Raw genomic sequence first — 22,288 nt, 5'->3', positions numbered from 1 at the left:
AGGATTTGCTTTCTCCTGTTGTGGAATTCTGCTGTTCTTGGTGACTGAAGTTGGTTTTGGATGAGTTTCTTGTTGATCTTCTGGGGGAGGGGCCTGTTGTAGTGATTCTCAAGTGTCTTTGCCGCAGGCGGAATTGCACCGCCCTTGCCAGGGGCTGGGCTAATTAATCCTCTCGGGATGCTTTTGGGAGCTTTTGTTCCCTGAGCACTTTCCGTAGAGTTCTGGAGGACGTGAATGAAGATGGCGGCCTCCCAATCTCTCGGCCCAGAGGAGCCGAGAGCTTGGGGTTCCGCTCCTCAGTGTGCTCTCAGAGCAAAGTGCCCAACCGCCCCGCCTCCCTGGCCTGCGGTCGCGCCTGGAGGAAAGCAGTCAATTGCTGGAGCTGGAGAAAAGCGCCGGGTCGCTTCCGTCTCTGCAGCCTCCAGTCGCGCTCCGAGCCCACCCAGCCTGCGACCGGCACAAGGTAACCCCCGGCTTAGAGCTCACTCCTCGGCTTTGTCGCTGTAGCCCGCTTCCCGCTCTAATACCTGCGAGCTCTGCGGCACTCAGACACCCCCAGTCCTTCTGTGACCCCGCAGGACCTGGGGTTATGCTGACCCCGCCTGGGTTTCCCCCCGGTTTAGCCTCTGGAGTGATGTCTCCCTGTGGAGCTGACTTTTAAAAGTCCCAATTTTGTGCTCCGTTGCTCCGCCGCTTGCCAGGAGCCGGCCCCTCCCCCCGCGGTCTATCTTCCCGACGCTTTGGATTCACTTCTCTGCAGGTCCTACCTTTCAGAAAGTGATCGATTTTCTGTTTCTAGAATTGTTGCTCTTCTTCTCTTCGATTTCCCGTTGGATTTGTAGGTGTTCACAATGGTTAGATAAGCTGCCTAGCTGATCTCCTGCTACTTCTCCGCCATCTTGACTCCTCCCCCAAGAATTTGCTTTTTTGAAAGATACTGAAATTTATAAAATTTGTAATTCAGAAAACTGATAGTCTAAACCACGTTTTTCTAAGCTTCCTTTTTTAAAAATGACTACCTTTATGAGACATCTAATGGAGCATTAAGGACTTTGAGAAGTTATATGAATCTTGAGAAGCTATGTGGTTATCTGAATTTCAGTCCAATTCACATTTATAATGGCAAATAGATATTTTAACAGCTGGCCAAAAAAAATAGGATTTCTCAACTAAGAGACTGTTTCTTATTTTCTCTTCCTTCCTACCTCTACTTCTTTCTCCTTCCTTATTCTCAACTTAATGACCCTGATTCTTCACTGATAAAATTGAAGAGAACTTCCAAAGATTACTACCATCCCTACATTTGCCATCTTGTCATTTGTACCATTATACTTTCCTGTCATTGTTGGTTACTTTAGCCATGCTGCTTTATAAAGTTAATTCATCTGTTTGAACACAACATAGCTTTCTGTTTTCCCTTTTCAGGGTCATTGCTCCAAGTCCATCACTCCTTTCCTCTCCAACATTAGTAATTGTTTTCTCTCTCCTACATCATTCTCAATACTATAAAAATACACTGTTATTTCTCTCATATTAAATCTTTTCTTGGTCCCTGAAAGCCTTATTAGCTTCCATGTTTATTGCCATCCATTGCTTTGCTTTCTTTTATAGTAAAATTCCTCATTTGTCTAGTCTCATTGTCTCTTTTCTCTCCTTTCATTCTTGTTGAATCCTCTTAAGTCGGAATTTTCCCTCAGTGACTACACTGAGTCTGCTTTCACTAAGTGCACATGTGTCTTCACATTGTGAAATCCAGGGGTCAATATTTAGACCTCATCTTAAATGACTTGCTACATCACATTGATTTCTCAGTCTGTTGCCTTCATGTGATGCATTCGATCACTTCCTTTTCCCACGTAATTTTTTTTCACTTCATTTTCAGGCCACTTCTCTCTTAAGTTTTCCTTCTACCTCAAGGATTGCTCTGTCTCAGTTTCATATATTAGTTCCTCTTCTCTTTTCCTCCTAAATTTGAGAGAACAAAGTGAATGGTTTTGGCTTTTTCTTATCTTTATCGGCATTCAGTTCCTTATTTTGATATTCCCTTTCTGTGACTTTAAATGTCATCCACATGCTAGCAAATTTCAGATTCCAGTGGTTGGCTCAGATGTTCTTTTTGACTCCAAACTCAGCGTCTTTATTTGGATATCTAATAGACATCTTAAACTTAACATATCTAAAATATAATTCCTGTTCTTTTCCCCCAGAACCTTCTATGCCAGCAGTCTTTCATATCAGTTAATAGAATTTCCATCTTCCATTATTAAGTGAGGTACTTTAACATTTTTTGCCTGCTTCCTCTTTTATCTCATTCTGTATAGTCACTCCATCAGTAAATTCTGTGGGCTCTACTTCCGAAGTATATTTAGGTAGGGGTTCCTCTAGCCAAATTTGGTACTGTTTGAGGATCAAGATGAATTAAGGAAAGGAAATACTTTTAACATATTGAATAAAAAGAATCTGGGAAGCCTGGGTAGCTCAGTTGGTTAAGCATCTGCCTTCAGCTCAGGTCATGATCCCAGGGTGCTGGGATCAAGTCCTGCATGGGGCTCCTTGCTCAGTGGGGAGCCTGCTTCTTCCTCTATCTGCCACTTCCCCTGTTTGTGTGCTCTCTCTCTCTCTCTCTCTGACAAATAAATAAATAAATAAAATCTTAAAAAAAAAAAATCTGTGAGTCTATCCTAATACTAAAAATGGGGAAAGAAAGCCCTTTTTTACAGAAGGATCCCAGTTAATACTTGTAGAAGGACTTCATGTTAGAATGGTCAACCACCATGCTAATAAGTGATTTAGGCAGGAATCATCAATGAGTTCTAAAACATTTAGGTGAAAGATTGTTGGGGAACAGAATATTGATGTGGTTTGGAAGTATTGCCCTACAGAATATTTATTAATTACAAAGGGGATGGGAGGGAGTTTTATTTACTGTTGAGAATTTACTGTTGAGAATTTATTTACTGTTGAGAATTAAAATTCTTTAATCACGTTAACCAAATGATTAAGTTCAACATTACTAATGAAGGGAAAACTGATATTATGTCCCTTTAGATGGACATGACTAAAATAACACCTCATCACCTATGTAACACCCTGGCTGGAAATGTTTAGTTTGAATCTAATAATGATTAGATTATTAGATCTAATCTAATAAGTAAGACAAATCAGAAGTGAGGAATGGTTTGTGAAATCAATGTCCTGGACTCTTAAAAGTATCAGTGGTGTGAAAGCATACAAATAGGCAGAGGAGCTATTCAAGATTAAAAAACAGTAAAGGCAGACATCTATTAGAATGGTTAAAATCTAAAAAGCTAATAATACCAAGTGCTGACAAGATGGATAGCAACTGAAGTTCTTAAACATTGATGGTAAAAATGTAAAATGGCACAGACACTTTAGTAAGAAGGCAGTTTCTTATTTTGCTATTTAGGAATATGGTACTTACCGAGGGAATAGGACATAGTATGTCTACAAAAAGACCTGTACATAAATGTTTATGAGAGCTTTATTCATAATCACCAAAAATTGGAAACAGCCCAAACATACATCAGCTGGTACATGGATAAACAAATTATGTTTCATTCATAAGGTGGACTGTGATTCAACAATAAAAAGGAAGAAGCTTTTTCCTTTGTACATGCAGCAATGTGAGTGAATCTCACAAGAATTAAGCTAATTGAAAGAAGCCACACACAAATGCTACGTTTTGTATGATTTCATTAACGTAATATTTTGGGGAAGACAAAACTATGAAACAAAATCAGATCAGTGATCGCCTGAAAGGGACAGGAGGGTAGTTTCAGAGATGATAGAAATGTTCTGTCTTGTGAGTGGGTGGTAGCTATACAACTGAATGTATTTGTCGGAACTCTCACTAGAACTGTACCTTAAAAAGAATTATTTTTACTGTAATTTTTACTTCAATAAACCTGACTTTATTTTTAGGTACTAATGAGATACAACAAGTAAATGCAATGTTTAATTACTGATGAGATCATGGATCAAAATTAAGTCTTAGCTTAAAATATTTAAATTTGCTTCAGACCTTAGAAATATTATTGTACCAATGAAAAATTTTTGGATGTAACAAAAATTTTGTTGTAATTGGTTGTAAATTATTGTCTTAGAAGAATGTAAAGAAATGCCATTTTTCTTAGGAGACACATGCTGAAGTTTTAGGGGTGAAGTACCATGATAATATCTGCAGTTGGTTCTCAAATAGGCCAGTAAATATATTTTTTAAATGTATTTTATATGTATGTGTGTGTGTGTATGCATATTTCCCATTTCATCTCACAATGTCTTCAAAAGACATGTATTCAAAAATTGAGAATTAATAAAATTAGTAATTTTTATTGCTTCTACAAGGTAAATTGGTATCACTGCCTTGATTTATGCTGAGTTTTACCCACCATTGCTTTTGTAGCTTTAGTGCAAATATCAACAAAATGAAAAAGACCAATTATGTGTTAGTATAATTATGAAAATGGTTTTGGCATCTTCCCCCCAAGTTTTCAAGAATCCTTCAGGGGTCCATGGACCACACTTTGAGAACTACTGGCCTACAACTTAATGCTTAATATCTGCATTATTTTCCTCATCTTCTGTAAGTGCTTGCTTATAAGTTACCTTTTCCGTGAGCTCTACTGCGACTACCCTACATAATAATGTAATCTCTTACTGCCCCAGCCACTGACCTCCGCATTTTACTCTTAACTTTTTTCTTAGTAACTTTTAATATATTACATGTTTTTAAAAATGTATTATATGGGGCGCCTGGGTGGCTCAGTTGGTTAAGCCTCTGCCTTCAGCTTAGGTCATGATCCCAGGGTCCTGGGATCGAGCCCCGAATCTGGCTCTCTGCTTATGATCTCTGTCTGTCAAATAAATAAATAAAATCTTTTTTAAAAAAAATGTATTATATATTTAATTTTTAAAAAAATCTTTCTTCCACCAAAATATAAACTCCTCAGTTAGGAATCATTGACTTTTTTAATTTATGTATTCCAAACTTACTGTAATTCACATTAATAAGGCTTAAGACATTTTTTGGATAAATTTTCTGTGATTTTCTATGAGAGATTTTATCATTCACATTTTTTTGAAATTTTTATTTTCACAATCATATTTTCAAGGATTTTTTTTGTTCTCTGATTACTCATCTTTAGGTGGAATTTTTCTGTATTGGTGTTACAGCTTTTTTTATGGACTCAGCAAATTATCTACCTGAGGATTTATAATTTTTCTAAAGTTTTCTTTTTTCTGGTGTCTGTTTCTCTGTATGTTTTTGTTTTGTTTATGGTTTCTTTGTCTTAGTCTTTTTTTTACTGGGAAATCTCACATAACTGGTGATCCTGGGCACACTGGACATACTTAGGAGGCAGACACTAAAAGCTAAAATGAAAAATAGATAGAGAGGTGAGTGTTTAGATTCGTCATTTCTTGGGCTTCATTATAGAGTAATTGGGCAGCAAAACCATGTTTTCTTTGAGGAACTCAGAATTTCTGTATTTTCTGAGACCATTCGTTTCTCCAGAGACAGATTTTCCAGTCTTCTGCTGGAAAGTGAATAGATTGGGTTGAGGTGTAGAGTAGATAATACTACTGGAGAGTGGCGAGCTGGACTTTGGAAGAGGACTAGAGGCTTTCATCAGTCAGTATGTAAACTTTTACTTAATCTGTAATTTCTGGTCTTGTGCTTTATTTCAAACTCGTGTATATCTGATACCCCAAAGTTCAGTTTCTATAGTTCACTTCTCGTTTTTCAGTTCCTTAAAATAAACCTGTAGTCTTTGGTAGCATTAAGAATATTAGACACCTACCTATAGTCTAACAGGTTTCTCATTTAACCTTTTAAGGTTTCTTTCTGTTTTAGCACCATTCCTCTTCTGTGCCCTCCGTGATTTTGATTTTTTGATTCTTTTGATACAAAAGAATCTTTTGATTCTTTTTGGCACTTTTGATTCTTTAGGCTCTTTGGGCTGATTGTTGCAGGATAAATTAGCTTTCTTCTTCTCCTTTTTTTAAAAATTAGCTTTCTTCTTATTGGTAGTTACCTCTCCAGGCATTGAGGTATCCCCTTTCTCTTCTCATAATCCTGTCCACAATATATTGTGGGCATGATTACAGATGTCTGCTGTATTCCTTAGAAATGGGATTTATATTTCACTTTCTTCTTTTCCTTGTTTCTGAGAAGACAGTGGGTCAGAAATGGTTTTATTTTGCTCCCTTAAAACTAGAAATCTGTAGTGCTTCATTTTTTAAATCAGTAAAAAGGTACAGATCTGTATGCTTATTTTTTAACTCAAAAATTTATATTTGCTTTAAAAAATGATTCTCACATTTCTCTGTTCAAGGAAGGAGGAGGTCATTGACAAGGGTGAAGGCATGATTGTTTGGGAAGGATCCAGTTGTACAGATTTGTTTTATTAACTTACAAACACATCTATTACAAATTTTTTTTAAAAAGCGAACTTTGTTTTTTGTTCATGGGCCCTAGTGTCATCCTGACACAAGGGCCCAATGAAAAGATAGATAATTATTTTTAGAAGGTTATAGTTTATGTACTGGCAATCTTTAAAGCAGAGGTAAAGAGAAAATTTATCTTAAGTACTAGAATCTTAAAAAAGCTGTCGTTACTCTTTATTTGTGGTATATCTAAATTTAGTATACAGCTCTTATCTGAGCTATACTTTAGGTTGCTGTTAAAAAAAAACAAACAAAACAAAACAAAAAGGGGGCGCCTGGGTGGCTCAGTGGCTCTGCCTTCAGCTCAGGTCATGAACCCAGGGTCCTGGGATCAAGCCCCACATTGGGCTCTCTGCTCAGCAGGGAGCCTACTTCCTCCTCTCTCTCTGCTTCTCTGCCTACTTGTGATCTCTGTCAAATAAATAAATAAAATCTTAAAAACAAAAAAAAAACCCAAAAACAAAAAACATGGGGCAGCTGGGTAGTTCAGTTGGTTAAGCATCTGACTTTGGCTCAGGTCATGATCCCATACTTCACCCTCCTCCTCTGCCTGCTGCTCCCCCTGATTGTGCCATTTCTCTCTCTGTGTCAAATAAATAAATAAAAATCTTAAAAAAAAAAAACTCTTTAAAAAAACTTTAAGGATTATAGTAGAATCAATACTGATCATGGCAATAAAAAGAGCTAATATCTCTGTGCTTACTATATGTCAGATACTGTTCTAAGATGCTACATGCATTCTTAGTAATTTAACAATATTGTTTTATCCCTGTTTTGTAAATGAAGAAATTGTGTTTCAGAAATGTTAGATAATTTGCCCATGGTCTTACAGCTAGTGAATCTAGGACTGTCTGGTTTGAGAAAGGAAGGATCATAGAATTTCTCTAATTCAGCCTTTGTGTCACAGATTTGGAAACTGAGTCTCAGAGAGGTGAAGTGATATGCTCATTTCACAACTAAGTAGTTGTAATATTATTGCTAGAGGGATTAAAATCTCTTGTCATGTATGTGTTTTTTTTTAATTAAAAATTCAGGGTTTCAGTACATTAAGAAGTACAGTTTATTAGTGACTTTCATTTAAAAACCTTTCAGATTTCTTTTTGTATTTTCTACACCTTTAGTCCTCAACTGATTATTAGATTTGTTTCTAGTAATGTACATGTAATAAGTAGGGTGAGGTTTATTTCAGTTAGATCATATTTTATGATCATATTAAACACTTAAAAAATTAAACATTTTTAGTTAACTAAAACATTTTTACTTCTCTTAATTTTGGTATGCCTTTTTTGGGTATGTTATGTGTGTGATTTAAAGATGGGGTTCTCAAACATGTATTTCGTTACTCTTAAAAGTTTTAAATTACCACATATCTTATTTAATGTAAGATTAATTGGAGGGGCTCCTGGGTGGCTCAGTCGGTTAAGCATCCACTTCTTGGTTTCAGGTCAGATCATAATCTCAGGGTCCTGGGATCAAGCCCGGCATTGAGCTCCCTGCTCTGTGGAGAGTCTGCTTCCCTTCTCTTTCTCCCTCTTTCCCTCCCCCAGCTCATTTGTGCTGTCTCTCTCTCTCTAAAATAAATAAATCTTTAAAAAAAAAGATTAATTGGAAACAATCAGTTACATGTTCTCATATATGATCATTATTTTTTAAGACAATAGAACATTTTAATTTTTCTGGCATCTTTATAGCATTGAATTTTTATTTTAAAATGGGTTTCTATATTTTTCGTAAAGAAATTTGGTCTTAAACAGGGAAAATTGTTAAATATTGGCTCTTTTCTTTTCTTCCAGGTTTCACCTTGCTTAAATGTCTTGTCACGATTGTTGTTTAGCAGTGACCCAGATGTATTAGCAGATGTATGCTGGGCCCTTTCTTATCTTTCTGATGGACCCAATGATAAAATTCAAGCAGTCATTGATTCTGGAGTCTGTCGAAGATTGGTGGAACTTTTGATGTAACTATAATTTATGATTAATAATTGTATGATTGTGTACTAAATTTAGCAGTTAGAGTAATGGTCTTATAAAGATCTTAAAAGGGACTATCTTCAGGAAGTATTGAAAAGCCATCAGCCTCATTTTTTAGAACAGCTGTAATGTGAAAAGTTGACCATCTTAAATTTGTATCCCATCCTTAGTTGGAACTATCATTTTGTGAATGTATTTCACTGGTTTTAATCTTCTTATTACTGGCAGGGACTTAATTCAGCAGGTATATATGGAATGCCCATTACCTCCTAGAGTATTGTACAACATATTATTAATGAAGTATAGAACTTGGTACCTGCTTGTACAGAACCAGTTTTCTAGTTAATTGTTCATTACAGTAACTGTAATTGTTCATTACAGTAACTAATTTCTGTAAAAGTCCATTTAGTATTTCACTTGTTTTAGTATTTTACTTGCTAGACTATTATTGCTACCTTCTCTAAAAAGAACAGATTTTTTATATAAGAAGTTAAAAACTTGTAAGAGAATTTGTTTTAAAATGATAGTTTCTTTATCTTTTTCTTTAAAAAGACTTATTATACTACTTCCTTTTGTCAAAAAGCCATTAGGTAGGCTCAAATGAAGCAGATGGCACAAAGAAGAGAGGTCTGAGAAAGGGTTGTGGCTCTACTCCAAAGACAACATCTGAGAAGGGTAGGCAGGCAGGTCCAATGGAGGGATCAGGGCTCAAGCTTGAGGATGGCACCCACTAGAGCGGAATAACAAGCAGGCTGGAGCAACACATGATGGATAACAGCCTAGCTGGATCAGAAGCCAGTTTCTTATTCTAAGAGAATGGAGATACAAATATGGAAAGGAGGAAAGCCAGAATAATTTTGTGGTATTGGATTAGAACTGGAGAATGTGAACTCATGGCTTTCAACATAAAGAGAGAGATGTAGAAATAATGCGTCCTCTTAAAGGGCGTGGGAGTAGTGATACATCTATACTAAAAAGCTGAACACACCAGGTCTTGGTTTTTAAATGCTACTCTTCATTAACAGGAACCAAAATTCTTGGATAAATGGCTGATCCTAGGGCTGGGATTGAGAAAAAAAATAAGATGAACCCGGAAAGTAGTAAGTGCTTAAAAAGTGAAGAACTATCAAAAGAACACACAAACCCGCTTGCAGGGACTCCTGCTGTTCAACTTCCAAGCTTCAGATGATTTGAGCATTAAAATAAATTATAGTAATATGTTATAGCATTGAATAAAATAGGAATTCACAAGCCCCACTAAAATAAGTAGGTAGATCAATAGACTGAAAAGCATGTAGTTGGAATGATGGTATTACAAAATTATCATTGGCAACAATATTGATAATTCAGACAATACACATCAAGAGGTGGTGAAAGTAGTCATTGGTGAAAGTGGCATAAGGAATGGGGTTTAACATAGTCTAAAAGTGTATCTTCTCAAAAATATTAATTATAAAGGGAAAAACAGTAATATTGAAGTGGAGAAATCTGACAGACACCATTTTAAGTGACTGGAATTCATTGCCACTATTGTGGACAAAACAGGTATCAGATGCTATCCTATGTATTGAAAAGATGGTTGCATTTGTGATATCCTAACTAAGAGTATATAATTTGTATCTTAATCATCAGGAAATGTTGGACAAAACCTAACAATTGCTTTATGATCATTATAAATGCCAAGATCATGAAATAAAGGAAAAAATAGAAACTTTTTAATTAAAAGGGACCGGAGACGTAACAACTGGGTATAATACATAAGCCTGGATTAGATTCTTTATTACAGAAGTATTACTGGCATAATTAGTGAAACTTGGGCGGGATCTCTGGGTAAAGATATATAGGACTATTTTGTATTATTTTTGCAATTCTTTTGTAAATTTTAACTCTTGCATAGTATGTAAGTTCATATTTTTATTATTTTTAGGCATAATGATTATAAAGTTGTATCTCCTGCATTAAGAGCAGTTGGTAATATTGTGACTGGTGATGATATTCAAACACAGGTGAGTTCAGACTTTAATATGATAAATTGTTAAGATAATGGATTTTAAGAAATTTATTTAGTTTTATACTACTTGGTTATATATTAATCAAGACTTTAGCATTACCATAATTTTATAAGCATCTGTAATGTGACAGTAAGCATATTCTTGATAATAAGTGATCAGCCTTTAATAGCTATATGTGAAAGCACTGTCCTAGATCTATATCGATACAAAGAAGTACAAGATAGTAGGTTGACTCTTGAGGGATTTAAAATAAAATTGAGGAGAAAATATATATTAAAGCAAAGCAAATTACCTATCAGTGTATGTTTCTTGAGAACTGATTGGTCAGTAAATGCTATAGAACTTTAAAAAAGAGATCACTGTGCTGAAATCTTTGTAGATTCCATAAAGAAGTTGTAATTAAAGCTATATCCTTAAGTTGGGGAAGAACTTAAGTAAACTAGAAGAGATTTATGTGAACATAGGTATAGAAGCAGACATGTGTGAGTTGTGTTTTTTTTTTTAAGATTTTATTTATTTGACAGAGAGAGCACAAGTAGGCAGAGAGGCAGGCAGAGAAAGAGGGGGAAGCAGGCTCCCTGCTGAGCAGAGAGCTGGATGCGGGGCTCAATCCCAGGACCGTGAGATCATGACCTGAGCTGAAGGCAGAGGCTTTAACCCACTGAGCCACCCAGGTGCCCCGTGTGAGTTGTATTTAAGAGACATTAAGCTTGACTGGAGAAGGACCTGTTAGTGAAAGGGTGATTGATTATAGTTTAAGCATGGGGTTGGTTGGAAATAGGAGGGCCTTTTATAGTAGATTGAAGACCTAGATTACGAGAATGGAAAGAAAGATAGCAAGGAAACACTTTCCGGATTTGTAACTATGTGTGTGTGTGTGTGTGTGTCTGTCTGTCTGTCTTTTGGAGAATAGTGAGATACCAGAAAAGGTGTGATCACAATTGACTTTAGATATGGAGCAATCTTTCTTGAAGATAGGAACTGAAACTCTGTAACACATTAGATTCTCCTTTGTTTGCCACCATAACTTAAACTTTATTTTAATTTACATCTTATCTTTCAGGTTTAATCTTTTCAAGTCCTATTTAGGTATTTTAGTTATTAAACAGTTGATCCTTAGTAATTGATAGTTATTAATTTAAAATAGCTCTTTAAATGAAAATGCCCTTCTAAACATAACACTTTTCAGCAGAATTTTGGTACACTGCTTCATACATTCTTCACCAAGTAAATTTAATGTAAATCATTGTGGGTATTCTGAAAATAGGAACATAATGAATTATACCGTGGAAGGAAGAGTATAAAGATGTAAAGGAACAAAGTAGAACATACTTCCTTTTTTTTTTTTTTAAGATTTTATTTATTTATTAGAGAGAGCACACATTAGCAGGGAAGATAGGGACAGAGCGGGAGGGAGAGGGACAAGCACTCTCTTCACAGAGCATGGAGCCAAACTCAGGACCCAGTCTCCACAATCCTGAGATTTCGACCTGAACCAAAACCTTGGTTTTGGATCCTTAACCAACTGTGTCACCCAGGCACTCCCTCTGTTTGGAATTTTATTTTATTTTTTTTAAAAACTAAGTATTTTACTTTTTTACTTTCACTTTAATTTACATTTTTTAAAATTTTTAAAAATTTTATTATGTTTTGTTAGTTACCAAATAGTACATCATTAGTTTTTGATGTAGTGTTCCATGATTCATTGTTTGCATTTAATACCCAGTGCTCCCTGCAGTCCATGCCCTCCTTAATACCCATCACCAGGCTCACCCATTCCCCCCACCTCTCCTCCCTCCCCTCTGAAACCCTCAGTTTGTTTCCCAGAGGAGTACATAGTCTCTCATGGTTCATCTCCTGCTCTGATTTCCAAAATCCCCTTCATCTTTCCCTTCCTTCTCTTAATGTCCTCCATGCTATTCCTTATGTTCTGCATATAAGTAAAACCATATAATTGTCTTTCTCTGCTCAGAACGTACTTCTTTTTTTTTTTTTTTAGATTTTCATTTATTTATTTGACAGAGATCACAAGTAGGCAGAGAGGCAGGCAGAGAGAGAGGAAGGGAAGCAGGCTCCCCGCTGAGCAGAGAGCCCGATGCGGGGCTCGATCCCAGGACCCTGGGATCATGACCTGAGTTGAAGGCAGAGGCTTTAACCCACTGAGCCACCCAGGTGCCCCCAGAACGTACTTCTTTAGTATGTTCTGAAAGAAAAGCAGAACAGTAAAAAAAAAAAGTTTAATGAAAAAATTGACTTATTCTGTACATTGAGGTTTCTTACCTATTCTGGAGTCAGGTACTTTCAAAATGTTTGATTTTTTTTTTTTTTATTTCATTTGGTAAAACTAGAGGTTGGATCATGATCAGTCACTAAATCTCTGTTGAAGTGTCATATCAGTTGAATTCTTGAGTGTATTCATAAACATGAGGGACACACTTCTCAGTGTCCTGCTTATTTGCATTTTAGTGGTTTGACAGAGCACTTTACTGCAGCATGTTTGGTGAAGTGGGAGAGTAGAAGGTAGCAAGCACCTAAGTTTTACTTTGAGATGAATTTCTTTTTTCTTAATTTAGTTTTTCAAGAGTGATTTTTCTATTTCTATAAATCACTAGCCTATCTTTGTGTAGTTTTTTGCTATAAAACTTTGTTACCATTCCTGATTTCTATTTTCAGGTAATTTTGAATTGCTCTGCATTACCATGTCTCTTACACTTGTTGAGTAGCCCAAAGGAATCAATCAGAAAAGAAGCCTGCTGGACTGTTTCTAACATCACTGCTGGAAATAGAGCTCAGATTCAGGTAAATCCTTCCTGATCTAAGAAAACAGCAAGATCTCTTAAGTCAGTTTGGACAAAAGTCAGCATTTTATGAATGATTTTTTTTTTTTTTTTTTAGTGAGTTACTTAAAAAAAATTCTTGAAAAGTATTTTACAGAACATGGTCTTTTCTCCTCTAAAATAATAACATTCATTTATAGTAGTCTAGTGAGGAATTATGTGTGTGTGTGTGTGTGTGTGTGTATAAAACTGCCCACAGTGCTGGATGCATAAGGCTAGTCTTAAAAAGGGATTGATTTTTATTAGTTTTAAATAAGTTTGGTAATGATCTTCCTCTCAACTTTTAAGTAATGATTTATTAGGGTCTTATCAGGCTTCTTGAGTCAAAAATTACCTATCCATTTTGATCAAGTATTTACCTTGTGCTTTATCATCTTTTTTTTTTTTTTTTTTACAATTTTATTTATTTATTTATTTGAGAGAGAGAGAATATGAGTGGGGTGAAGGACAGAGGGAGAAGCAGGCTCCCTATTGAGCGGGGAGCAGGATGTGGGGCTCAGTCCCAGGTCTCTGGGATCATGACCTGAGCCAAAGGCAGACCCTTAACCAACTGAGCTTTATCATCTTTAAAATTAATAGTCTGTTAATATATTTTCCAGTCTTGAAAGTATGTGAAAGTTTGTTGGAAGATTAGAAAGATTTCCAAAGTTATTTCCAAATAGTCATTTTAAAGCCGATGGGTCTTACATTTTGCCTACTTACAACATTTTTAAAATAGCATTGGGACTGTTTATGTTGTATCATTTTTCCTCCTCAGGCTGTTATAGATGCAAATATTTTTCCTGTTTTGATTGAGATTCTTCAGAAAGCAGAGTTTCGCACCAGGAAAGAAGCAGCTTGGGCTATAACTAATGCAACATCAGGAGGTACTCCAGAACAAATAAGGTGTGATACAGGATTTTTTTATATTTATTTTTTTAAATGCACATGGAATAAAATGAAGTACTACATACTTTTTATTTGTTGATGAAACTAAAATATTATTTCTAAGTCAGTTTAAAATGCATTTTTAATGTGAAATGAAAGCATTTGTTATATCAGTTATATTATTCATTCATAGTAGTTTTTTGTTTTTTATGTTTTTCAGTAAAGGATAGTTAACATCAGTTGCCTTGGCAGACTATTTATGAAAAATCAGAGATTAAAAATCTGAAAAAGTACAGTTTATATTAATTGGCAAAATATACTCTAATGGACATTAAATATTTTTTTATACTATTGGGGTCACATGCATATAACTGTATTATATAGAAATGGCTAATGAATTTGAACATCCACTTAATTTAAAATAATTTTTAAAAATAAAATAAAAGATAATACTGAAATAGACATTTGTTAATATAGTAATGTTCTCCTAGTCAGTTGTTAGCCTTACCTGTGGCTGGTATCTTTTCTTTCCCTATAATTGTTTTCTTTTTTTCTTTTTCACAGTAGCTTTTTTGATAGGCCTTTTGTTGTTTGTTTACTTGTTTCTTTTACTAACAACATAAATACTAGGTACACGGGCTTTGAAGTCAGGCTGCTTTCAAATCCTGTTCTTTCAGTAAAAGTTGTGTGGCCTTGACAAAGTCATTTTACCTGTCTCATCCACAGTTCCTTCATTTTTTAAGTGAATTTGATAACAGATAATACCTTATGGTAATCTCCTGATAATTAAATGGGATTCATACATTTAAAGCACTTAACATGGTACCTAAACATTAGGTTCTCTACTAAGATTAGCTACTATTATCATTGTTATTTATAATCATCACAACCTTTATGATCAGAATTGGTTCCTAAATTTCTTTTTATCTTGTGCTTTTTACTCTCTTTTGCCCCATAACAAGGTTCTACTTTGCACTTGCATAAAAGCCTGACTTCCTACGGAATCTTTGTTCTATGGATTTGTCTGTGAAACTCAGGACTTTTTGGGTTTCTTGAAGTGACTGTTTAGAAAGTATTTTCTAATGAGTATTTAATTTATGTCTTAATTTATAAAGCAAGAAGGGAGCTGCTAGCTATTTTACAAATCACTGAGAGGATTTTGAGATAACTTGTTGTGAGAGCTTTGCCTTATTGCCTTCGTTTGTGCTATTATCTTATGTCTAAGATTTATATTTTTATATATTGATAACATCTCTTTCATTCTACCTTTTTCCATTACATTTCCATCTCATGTTATGCATATAAAGAATAATAAAACAAGATCTTCCCCTTGTTCTAGCTTGCATTTTTTTTAATTTTTTAATTTTTTTATTAACATATAGTGTATTATTAGCCCCAGGGGTACAGGTCTGTGAATCGCCAGGTTTACACTTCACAGCACTCACCATAGTACATACCTTCCCCAATGTCCATAACCCAGTCACCCTCTCCTTACGTCCCTCCCCCTGGCAACCCTCAGTTTGTTTTGTGAGATTAAGAGTCTCTTATGGTTTGTCTCTCTCCCAATCCCATCTTGTTTCATTTATTCCTTTCCTACCTCCCAAACCCCCCACGTTGCCTCTCAACTTCCTCATATCAGGGAGATCATATGATAATTGTTTTTCTCTGATTGACTTATTTCGCTAAGCATAATACCCTCTAGTTCCACCCACGTTGTCACAAATAGCAAGATTTCATTTCTTTTGATGGCTGCATAGCATTCCATTGTATATCTGTACCACATCTTCTTTATCCCTTCATCTGGACATCTAGGTTCTTTCCATAGTTTGGCTATGGTGGATGTTGCTGCTATAAACATTCGGGTGCACGTGCCTCTTCAGATCACTACATTTGTATCTTTAGGGTAAATACCCAGTAGTGCGATTGCTGGGTTATATGGTAGCTCTATTTTCAACTTTTTGAGGAACCTCCAGGCTGTTTTCCAGAGTGGTTGCACCAGCTTGCATTTCCCACCAACAGTGTAGGAGGGTCGGCTTGCATTTTTTTTTATCAACTAATATTATTTTTATCTGCTTTGGGAACCAAAGTTTCTTTGTCTAATTATTTTCATTATTAGGTCTAGTCCATATATTATTACTTAAATTTATTGGTGTGAATCAAGTGTCCAAACTGAGATCATTATTTCTTCTAACCATTTTCGCCATTTCATTAATTCTACATATATGGGAGGAGATCTTGATCACAGATTAGTTTCAGCATGCATACCACTAATATTTATTGAATGTCTGATATTGCCAGTTGTTGTGCTAAGTCATTTCAGTTATTAAATGTCAAGGTGTATCCGATACCTTCATGTATTTTATGTCCTTTAACTTCATACCTCTTAGAGATATTCAATCAACAAATATATTGATTAGCTATAGTATATGGCAAGTGAGTGCTCTAGTGAAGGTATGTAATAAAAAAAAAAAGGAGAGTAGAAACTAACTTTTGGGGGTGCCTGGGTGGCTCAGTCATTAAGTGTCTGTTTTCAGCCCAGATCATGATCCTAGGGTCTGGGATTGAGCCCCGCATCAGGATACCTGCTCAGCGGGAAGCCTGCTTCTCCTTCTCCCTCTCCCCCTGCTTCTGTTCCTCTCTCACTGTGTCTCTCTCTGTAGAATAAATAAATAAAATCTTAGAAAAAAAGAAAAAAAGAAACTAACTTTTATTGAATGCTTAACTGTATTTTTGTAGCAACTGTCTGAGCTTGGTACTGTTATTATCCCCATTTTAAGATGGAGAAACTGAGGCGCAGAGCAGTCACTCAAAGTCACACAACTAATAAGGAGTGGAATCGGGACTTGAAGCCATGCAGTCTGGCTTCAAACAAGTACATGTTTTTTCCTTTAGCTTTAACGGTCTTTTTGCCAACTAAATAAATCAGTTACTTTGTTTATATTACAGAGAATGGAAAGGAGCTAATAAAAACTAGAAAAGAAAAAAGTATTAAAAAATGAATGGAATAACTTTGTGAACATTGTTTATTGAAATTATTCAGTGTAGTATTCAGTATTCAGTATTGCTTCTGAAACATAGGTGGTATTTTAGAGCATCAGCTTTGATTGTTTTTGTGAGAAATTTGATTTAGGTATCCCTTCTCCCTCTTCATTTCTGCCTACTTCCATATGACTCCAGTATGTGCCTATAGACTCACTTTTAAGTATTGGCACCTTGAAACCACTGTTACTCTTAATACTATTCATATGCCATGCAGAAACAGCCCAAGTAACGATTTACTTGTATGTGTATTTTTGTAATATTTGTAATCTCATTTATTGCTAAGTATGTTGAATGAAAATAGAGTAAAAAGTGTTCAGGTTCCTATGTAAGTGAAAATTTAAATATTTTAATGTTTGAGTTTGTATAAAGATCCTTTTCTTAATTGTTTATTGAACAGTTCACTGAAGAATATTTGCTATAAATAATATTTTAGTCTTTATAAATGTTTTTTTTCCCTCTTTTTTTTAATTACTCTGAAGGTATTTGGTAGCCTTAGGTTGCATTAAACCACTTTGTGACCTGTTGACTGTTATGGACTCTAAAATAGTCCAAGTGGCTTTAAATGGACTTGAAAATATTTTACGTCTTGGAGAACAAGAATCTAAGCAGAATGGAATAGGCATTAATCCATACTGTGCTCTCATTGAAGAAGCATACGGTAAGCAGTCAGTTCAAAATGTATCATTACAGTCAAGTCTTCTTTTTAACTGATGTATAACATTACAAGTTGCTCTCAGGTATACAACATAATGATTCCATGTTTGTATATGCTGTATAACTCTCATGATTACCATAGTAAGTCTAGTTAACAACCATTACCATACAGTTAAAAAATGTTTTTCTTGTGATGAGAACTTGTAAGATTTACTTTCTTAGCAACTTATAAATACATAATACAGTATTATTAACTCTAGTGCCCATGCTGTACGTTATTTCTCCATGACTTATTTATAACTAGAAGTTTGTACCTTTTGACCTCCTTTACCCATTTTGCCAACTTCACCCACTGGCAACCACCAGTCCATTCTCTGTATCTATGAGCTCGGTATTTTTTGTTGTTGTTATTTGTTTTTGGATTTTACATATGTGTGAGATTATTTTCTCTCTGTGGCTTATTTTATTTAGCATAATGCCATCAAGGTCCATCCATGTTGTCACAAATGGCAAGATTATATTCTTTTTTATGGGTGAATATTTTATTGTATACATATGTACACTTTTTTTTTCTTTTTACCATTCATCCGTCAGTAAACAGTTATGTTGCTCACATATCTTGACCACCCTAAATAGTGCTTCAGTGAAATTGGGGTAGCAGATGTCTTTTCTAGTTAGTGTTTGCATTTTCTTTGGATAAATACCCAGAAGTAGAATTGCTAAATTATGTGGTAGTTCTGTTTTTTGGGGGTAGTTTAATTTTTGAAGAACCTCTGTACTGTTTACCATAGTGGCTGCACCAATTTACATTCCTACCAACAGTGCACCAGGGTCTCATTTGTTCCACATCTACCTACACTTGTTATATCTAGTCTTTTTGGTAATAGTCATTCTAACAGATGTGAGGTAATTATTTTCATTGCAGTTTTTATTTAAATTTCCCTAATGATTACTGACATTGGACACCTTTTCAGGTGCTTGTTGGATATCTGCCTTCTTTGGAATAATTTCTATTCAGGTCCTCTGCCCATATTTTAGCCAGATTGCTTGTTTTTGGTGTTGAGTTGGTGTTCAGTTCTTTATATATTTTGGGCATTAACTTCTTAAGGTATATGACTTGCAAATATTGTCTCTATTCTGTAGGTTGTCTTTTCATTGTGTTGATTTTGTTGATGGGTTCCTTTGCTGTGCAGAAGCTTTTTAGTTTGATGTAATCCCACTTGTTTATTTTGACTTTTGTTGTATTTGCTTTGGGTGTCAACTCCAAAATATCGACAAGACCAGTGTCAAAAGTTTATCACCGATGTTTTCTTCTACTTTTGTGGTTTCAGATCTTACATTCAAGTAATGTATTCAGAGTTTGTTTTTGTGTACGGTATATGTTAGTGGCCCAGTTTCACTCTTTTGTGTGTGGTTGTCCAGTTTTCCCAGCACCATTTTTTGAAAAGACTGCCCTTTCCCCACTGTATGTTACATTCTTTGCTCCTTTGTAGTAAATTAATTGATTTTATTTGTGGGTTTCTTTCTGGGCTCTCTATTCCATCGATCTATTTTTATGCCAGTAAGTTTTTATTATTACAGCTTTTATTATTACAGTTTGAAATCAGAGAGTATGATGTCTCCAGTTTTGTTCTTTTTCTTAAAGTTGCTTTTGGCTGTTTGGGGTTCTGTGTGCTTCAATAAAGGGGCACCTGAGTGGCTCAGTCAATTAAGTGTCTACCTTCAGCTCTGGTCATGACCCTGGGGCCCTGGAATCGAGCCACATAGCGGGTTCCCTGTTCAGTGGGGAGTCTGCTTCTCCCTGTCACTCTCCCTCTGTGCTCTCTCTCTCTCAAATATATTTATATTTATTTTAGGATTGTTTGTTCTATTTCTGGAAAAATGCCATTGGTATTTTGACACAGAGTGTATTGTATCTGTAGATTGTTTTGGGTAGAATAGACGTTTTAACAATACTAATTCTTCCAACCCATGAGCACAGAATATCTTTCCATTTATTTGTATTGTCTTCAGTTTCTTTCATTATATTTTTCAATGTACAGGTCGTTCACCTCCTTGGTTAAATTTATTCCTAGGTAGTTTATTCTTTTTGATGCACTTGTAAATGGGATTTCTTTTTCTGATAGTTTGTTCTGGATGTATAGAAATGCAATAGATTTTTGTACTAATTTTATTTGTATACTGCTACTTTACTGAATTCATTGATTAGTTTTAAGGTTTTTGGTGGAGTCTTTAGGATTTTCTGTATATAATAGCATGCAAATGGTGACAGTTTTCCTTCTTCCATTTTGAATTAGATGGCTTTTATTTCTTTTTGTTGCCTAGTTGCTCTGGCTGGTACTTCAGTACTGTTCTGCGATGATACAATTGAAGAGGTTTACCTGTAATTAAATGAAAAATATATTCAGCATCACCCAGACTTAGTGTAGATTTTTCTTCTTGTAGGCAATAAAATAGAGTGCTCTAGATTTTGCTTATTTTGTGAAAATAGGCTTTTTCAGTTTCACTTATAGGTTGTACTTTTGACATATTATACAATAGCTATATTGGATTTGTAAATAATACTCATTCCATATTGATCTCCTCGGATTCTATCTCTGAGAGAATGTGTGTATGTTAGTTTGCTCACCTTTTGTTTCTTCATTTGTGTTTGTTTTGATGCTTTTCCTTTTTTGTGCCTTTTATAAATAGCATAATTACTCTGGAAAGGACATATAGAGTTACATAATCTAAAACTGAGAAATTGATTTTAAAATTTAGAAACTAAAGTATAGAGAAACCAAACTTATTTGGTCAAAATCACACAGCTAGCAAGGTAGAGTCTGTGATCTTTTTATTCCCAGGCTGGTGCTTTTACCACACTGCCTTATGCTGTCATTCTTGAAGTCTAAGACATAAATTGTGTTGGCTCTCAGTATGTGCAAAAATTAGATAGGAACAACAGCCCCATTGCTGATAGACTGACAGATGCTATGGATTCATTATTTTGGTTCACATATAACACTTTTCTTTATATATGTATATATATATAAAACAGGTCTGGATAAAATTGAATTTCTGCAAAGCCATGAAAATCAGGAAATTTACCAAAAGGCTTTTGATCTGATTGAACATTACTTTGGTGTAGAGGAAGATGACCCCAGCATTGTACCTCAGGTGGATGAAAGTCAGCAACAGTTCGTGTTTCAGCAGCAGGAAGCACCAATGGAAGGGTTTCAACTTTAACTTGGTCGGGTAAAAATTACTGGCTATGAAGGATAGTTTCAGAGATCTCTTCTTTGTTACAATATCAGTAGGAATGTTTGCTGTGTTTTTACATAGAACAGAAAAGGAAAAAGTTGATGCACTTTTAAAAAGCAAAACAAAAGAAGTTTCCATTCAGATGCAATCTTTCATTATAGTTTTTTTTATTTTGGTGTGCGTATATTTGTGTTTTTATTGTCTTACCTATTTTTTGTAACTTTGTGAGCAATTAAATATATATGAAATTATTTAATAACTTAAGCTTGAAAAGGAGAACTTTGATAAAGTATTATATATAATGGTTCTGAGTTTTTTTTCTCGCATCTTGGAAACTGCACATTGGCAGTACAGCTGATAATTGCATTTTGGCAGTAAGTCTGACATGCCCAATCTACTAAATCTACCTCTATCTTGAAGCAAAAACAAAAAAGCTTCAGAAGCATGAAATAGTGTAAAAGCTAAATTAGAATGTGAAAATATCTATTACCTTAAATTATAAATCACTGTGCTGTAGGTTATACTTTGCAAAAAAAAAAAAAAAATTACAACAGAAAACCTGTAAAATTTATTTATAAAACATAGAAGTATTGTACTGATAATCAATTAAAATGTGGCAATTGTGAAGAGAAAAGCTGTTCTTCATGTTGAACACATTAAGATGATTACACAACATTTAAATATTTGTGTTTTTAACATGTAAATGCTATTATATTAGTATATTTTGTATTTTGACCAAATATGCTACCATTTTTGAAATAGTGTTTTATTATTTTTTCACTCTTCATTTTAAAAAGCATCATGATAGAGATGCCATCATGAATTTAAAGTAGTGCTGCATAGCAAAAATAATACTGTAATTCTTTCTCTGATTTTTTTCAGAGCAGTCATTGAAAAGTTTCACTTTTTGTGTAATAATAAACTTAGGTACTTGAATGACAAAATTATCCTGAAGAAGTCACCTTGTTATATATTAAATTTTATTAAATGGTCTTAATGTTTAGACACTAAAGGCTGACACTAATGAAAATTGCTAAGGATTCTTTAATATAGTTGAAATCTGTACTAGGAATTTTTTTTTCATTTTTCATAATACTTGGAGGGCCATACTGCTGCTTGTTGTAAATCAGTGTATTAAGTTACATTTGTATCAGATTGGTCAACATAATGTATATGTTTTACATTTTAACAGCAAAAGCCT

At 34.8% G+C, this 22,288-nt stretch overlaps 1 protein-coding gene across 2 annotated transcripts in view; it reads left to right on the top strand.

The window, feature by feature from the left end:
* KPNA5 (karyopherin subunit alpha 5) overlaps nt 1-21,616 on the top strand; it is a 52,903-nt gene extending 31,287 nt beyond the window's left edge. For both annotated transcript variants that reach the window (XM_080806426.1, XM_080806425.1), the window contains 6 exons: nt 8,259-8,422; nt 10,363-10,441; nt 13,121-13,246; nt 14,042-14,169; nt 17,673-17,851; nt 20,885-21,616. In XM_080806426.1, the coding sequence (XP_080662552.1) occupies nt 8,259-8,422; nt 10,363-10,441; nt 13,121-13,246; nt 14,042-14,169; nt 17,673-17,851; nt 20,885-21,072 (864 nt within the window). In that variant the 3' untranslated portion in view covers nt 21,073-21,616. The remainder of the gene's footprint in view (nt 1-8,258; nt 8,423-10,362; nt 10,442-13,120; nt 13,247-14,041; nt 14,170-17,672; nt 17,852-20,884) is intronic.
* Nucleotides 21,617-22,288: the final 672 nt, after the last annotated feature.

This window comes from Martes martes (genome assembly GCF_963455335.1).
Source record: "Martes martes genome assembly, chromosome: 6".
Lineage (NCBI taxonomy): Eukaryota > Metazoa > Chordata > Mammalia > Carnivora > Mustelidae > Martes > Martes martes.
This window is presented reverse-complemented; position numbering and strand designations above follow the sequence as displayed.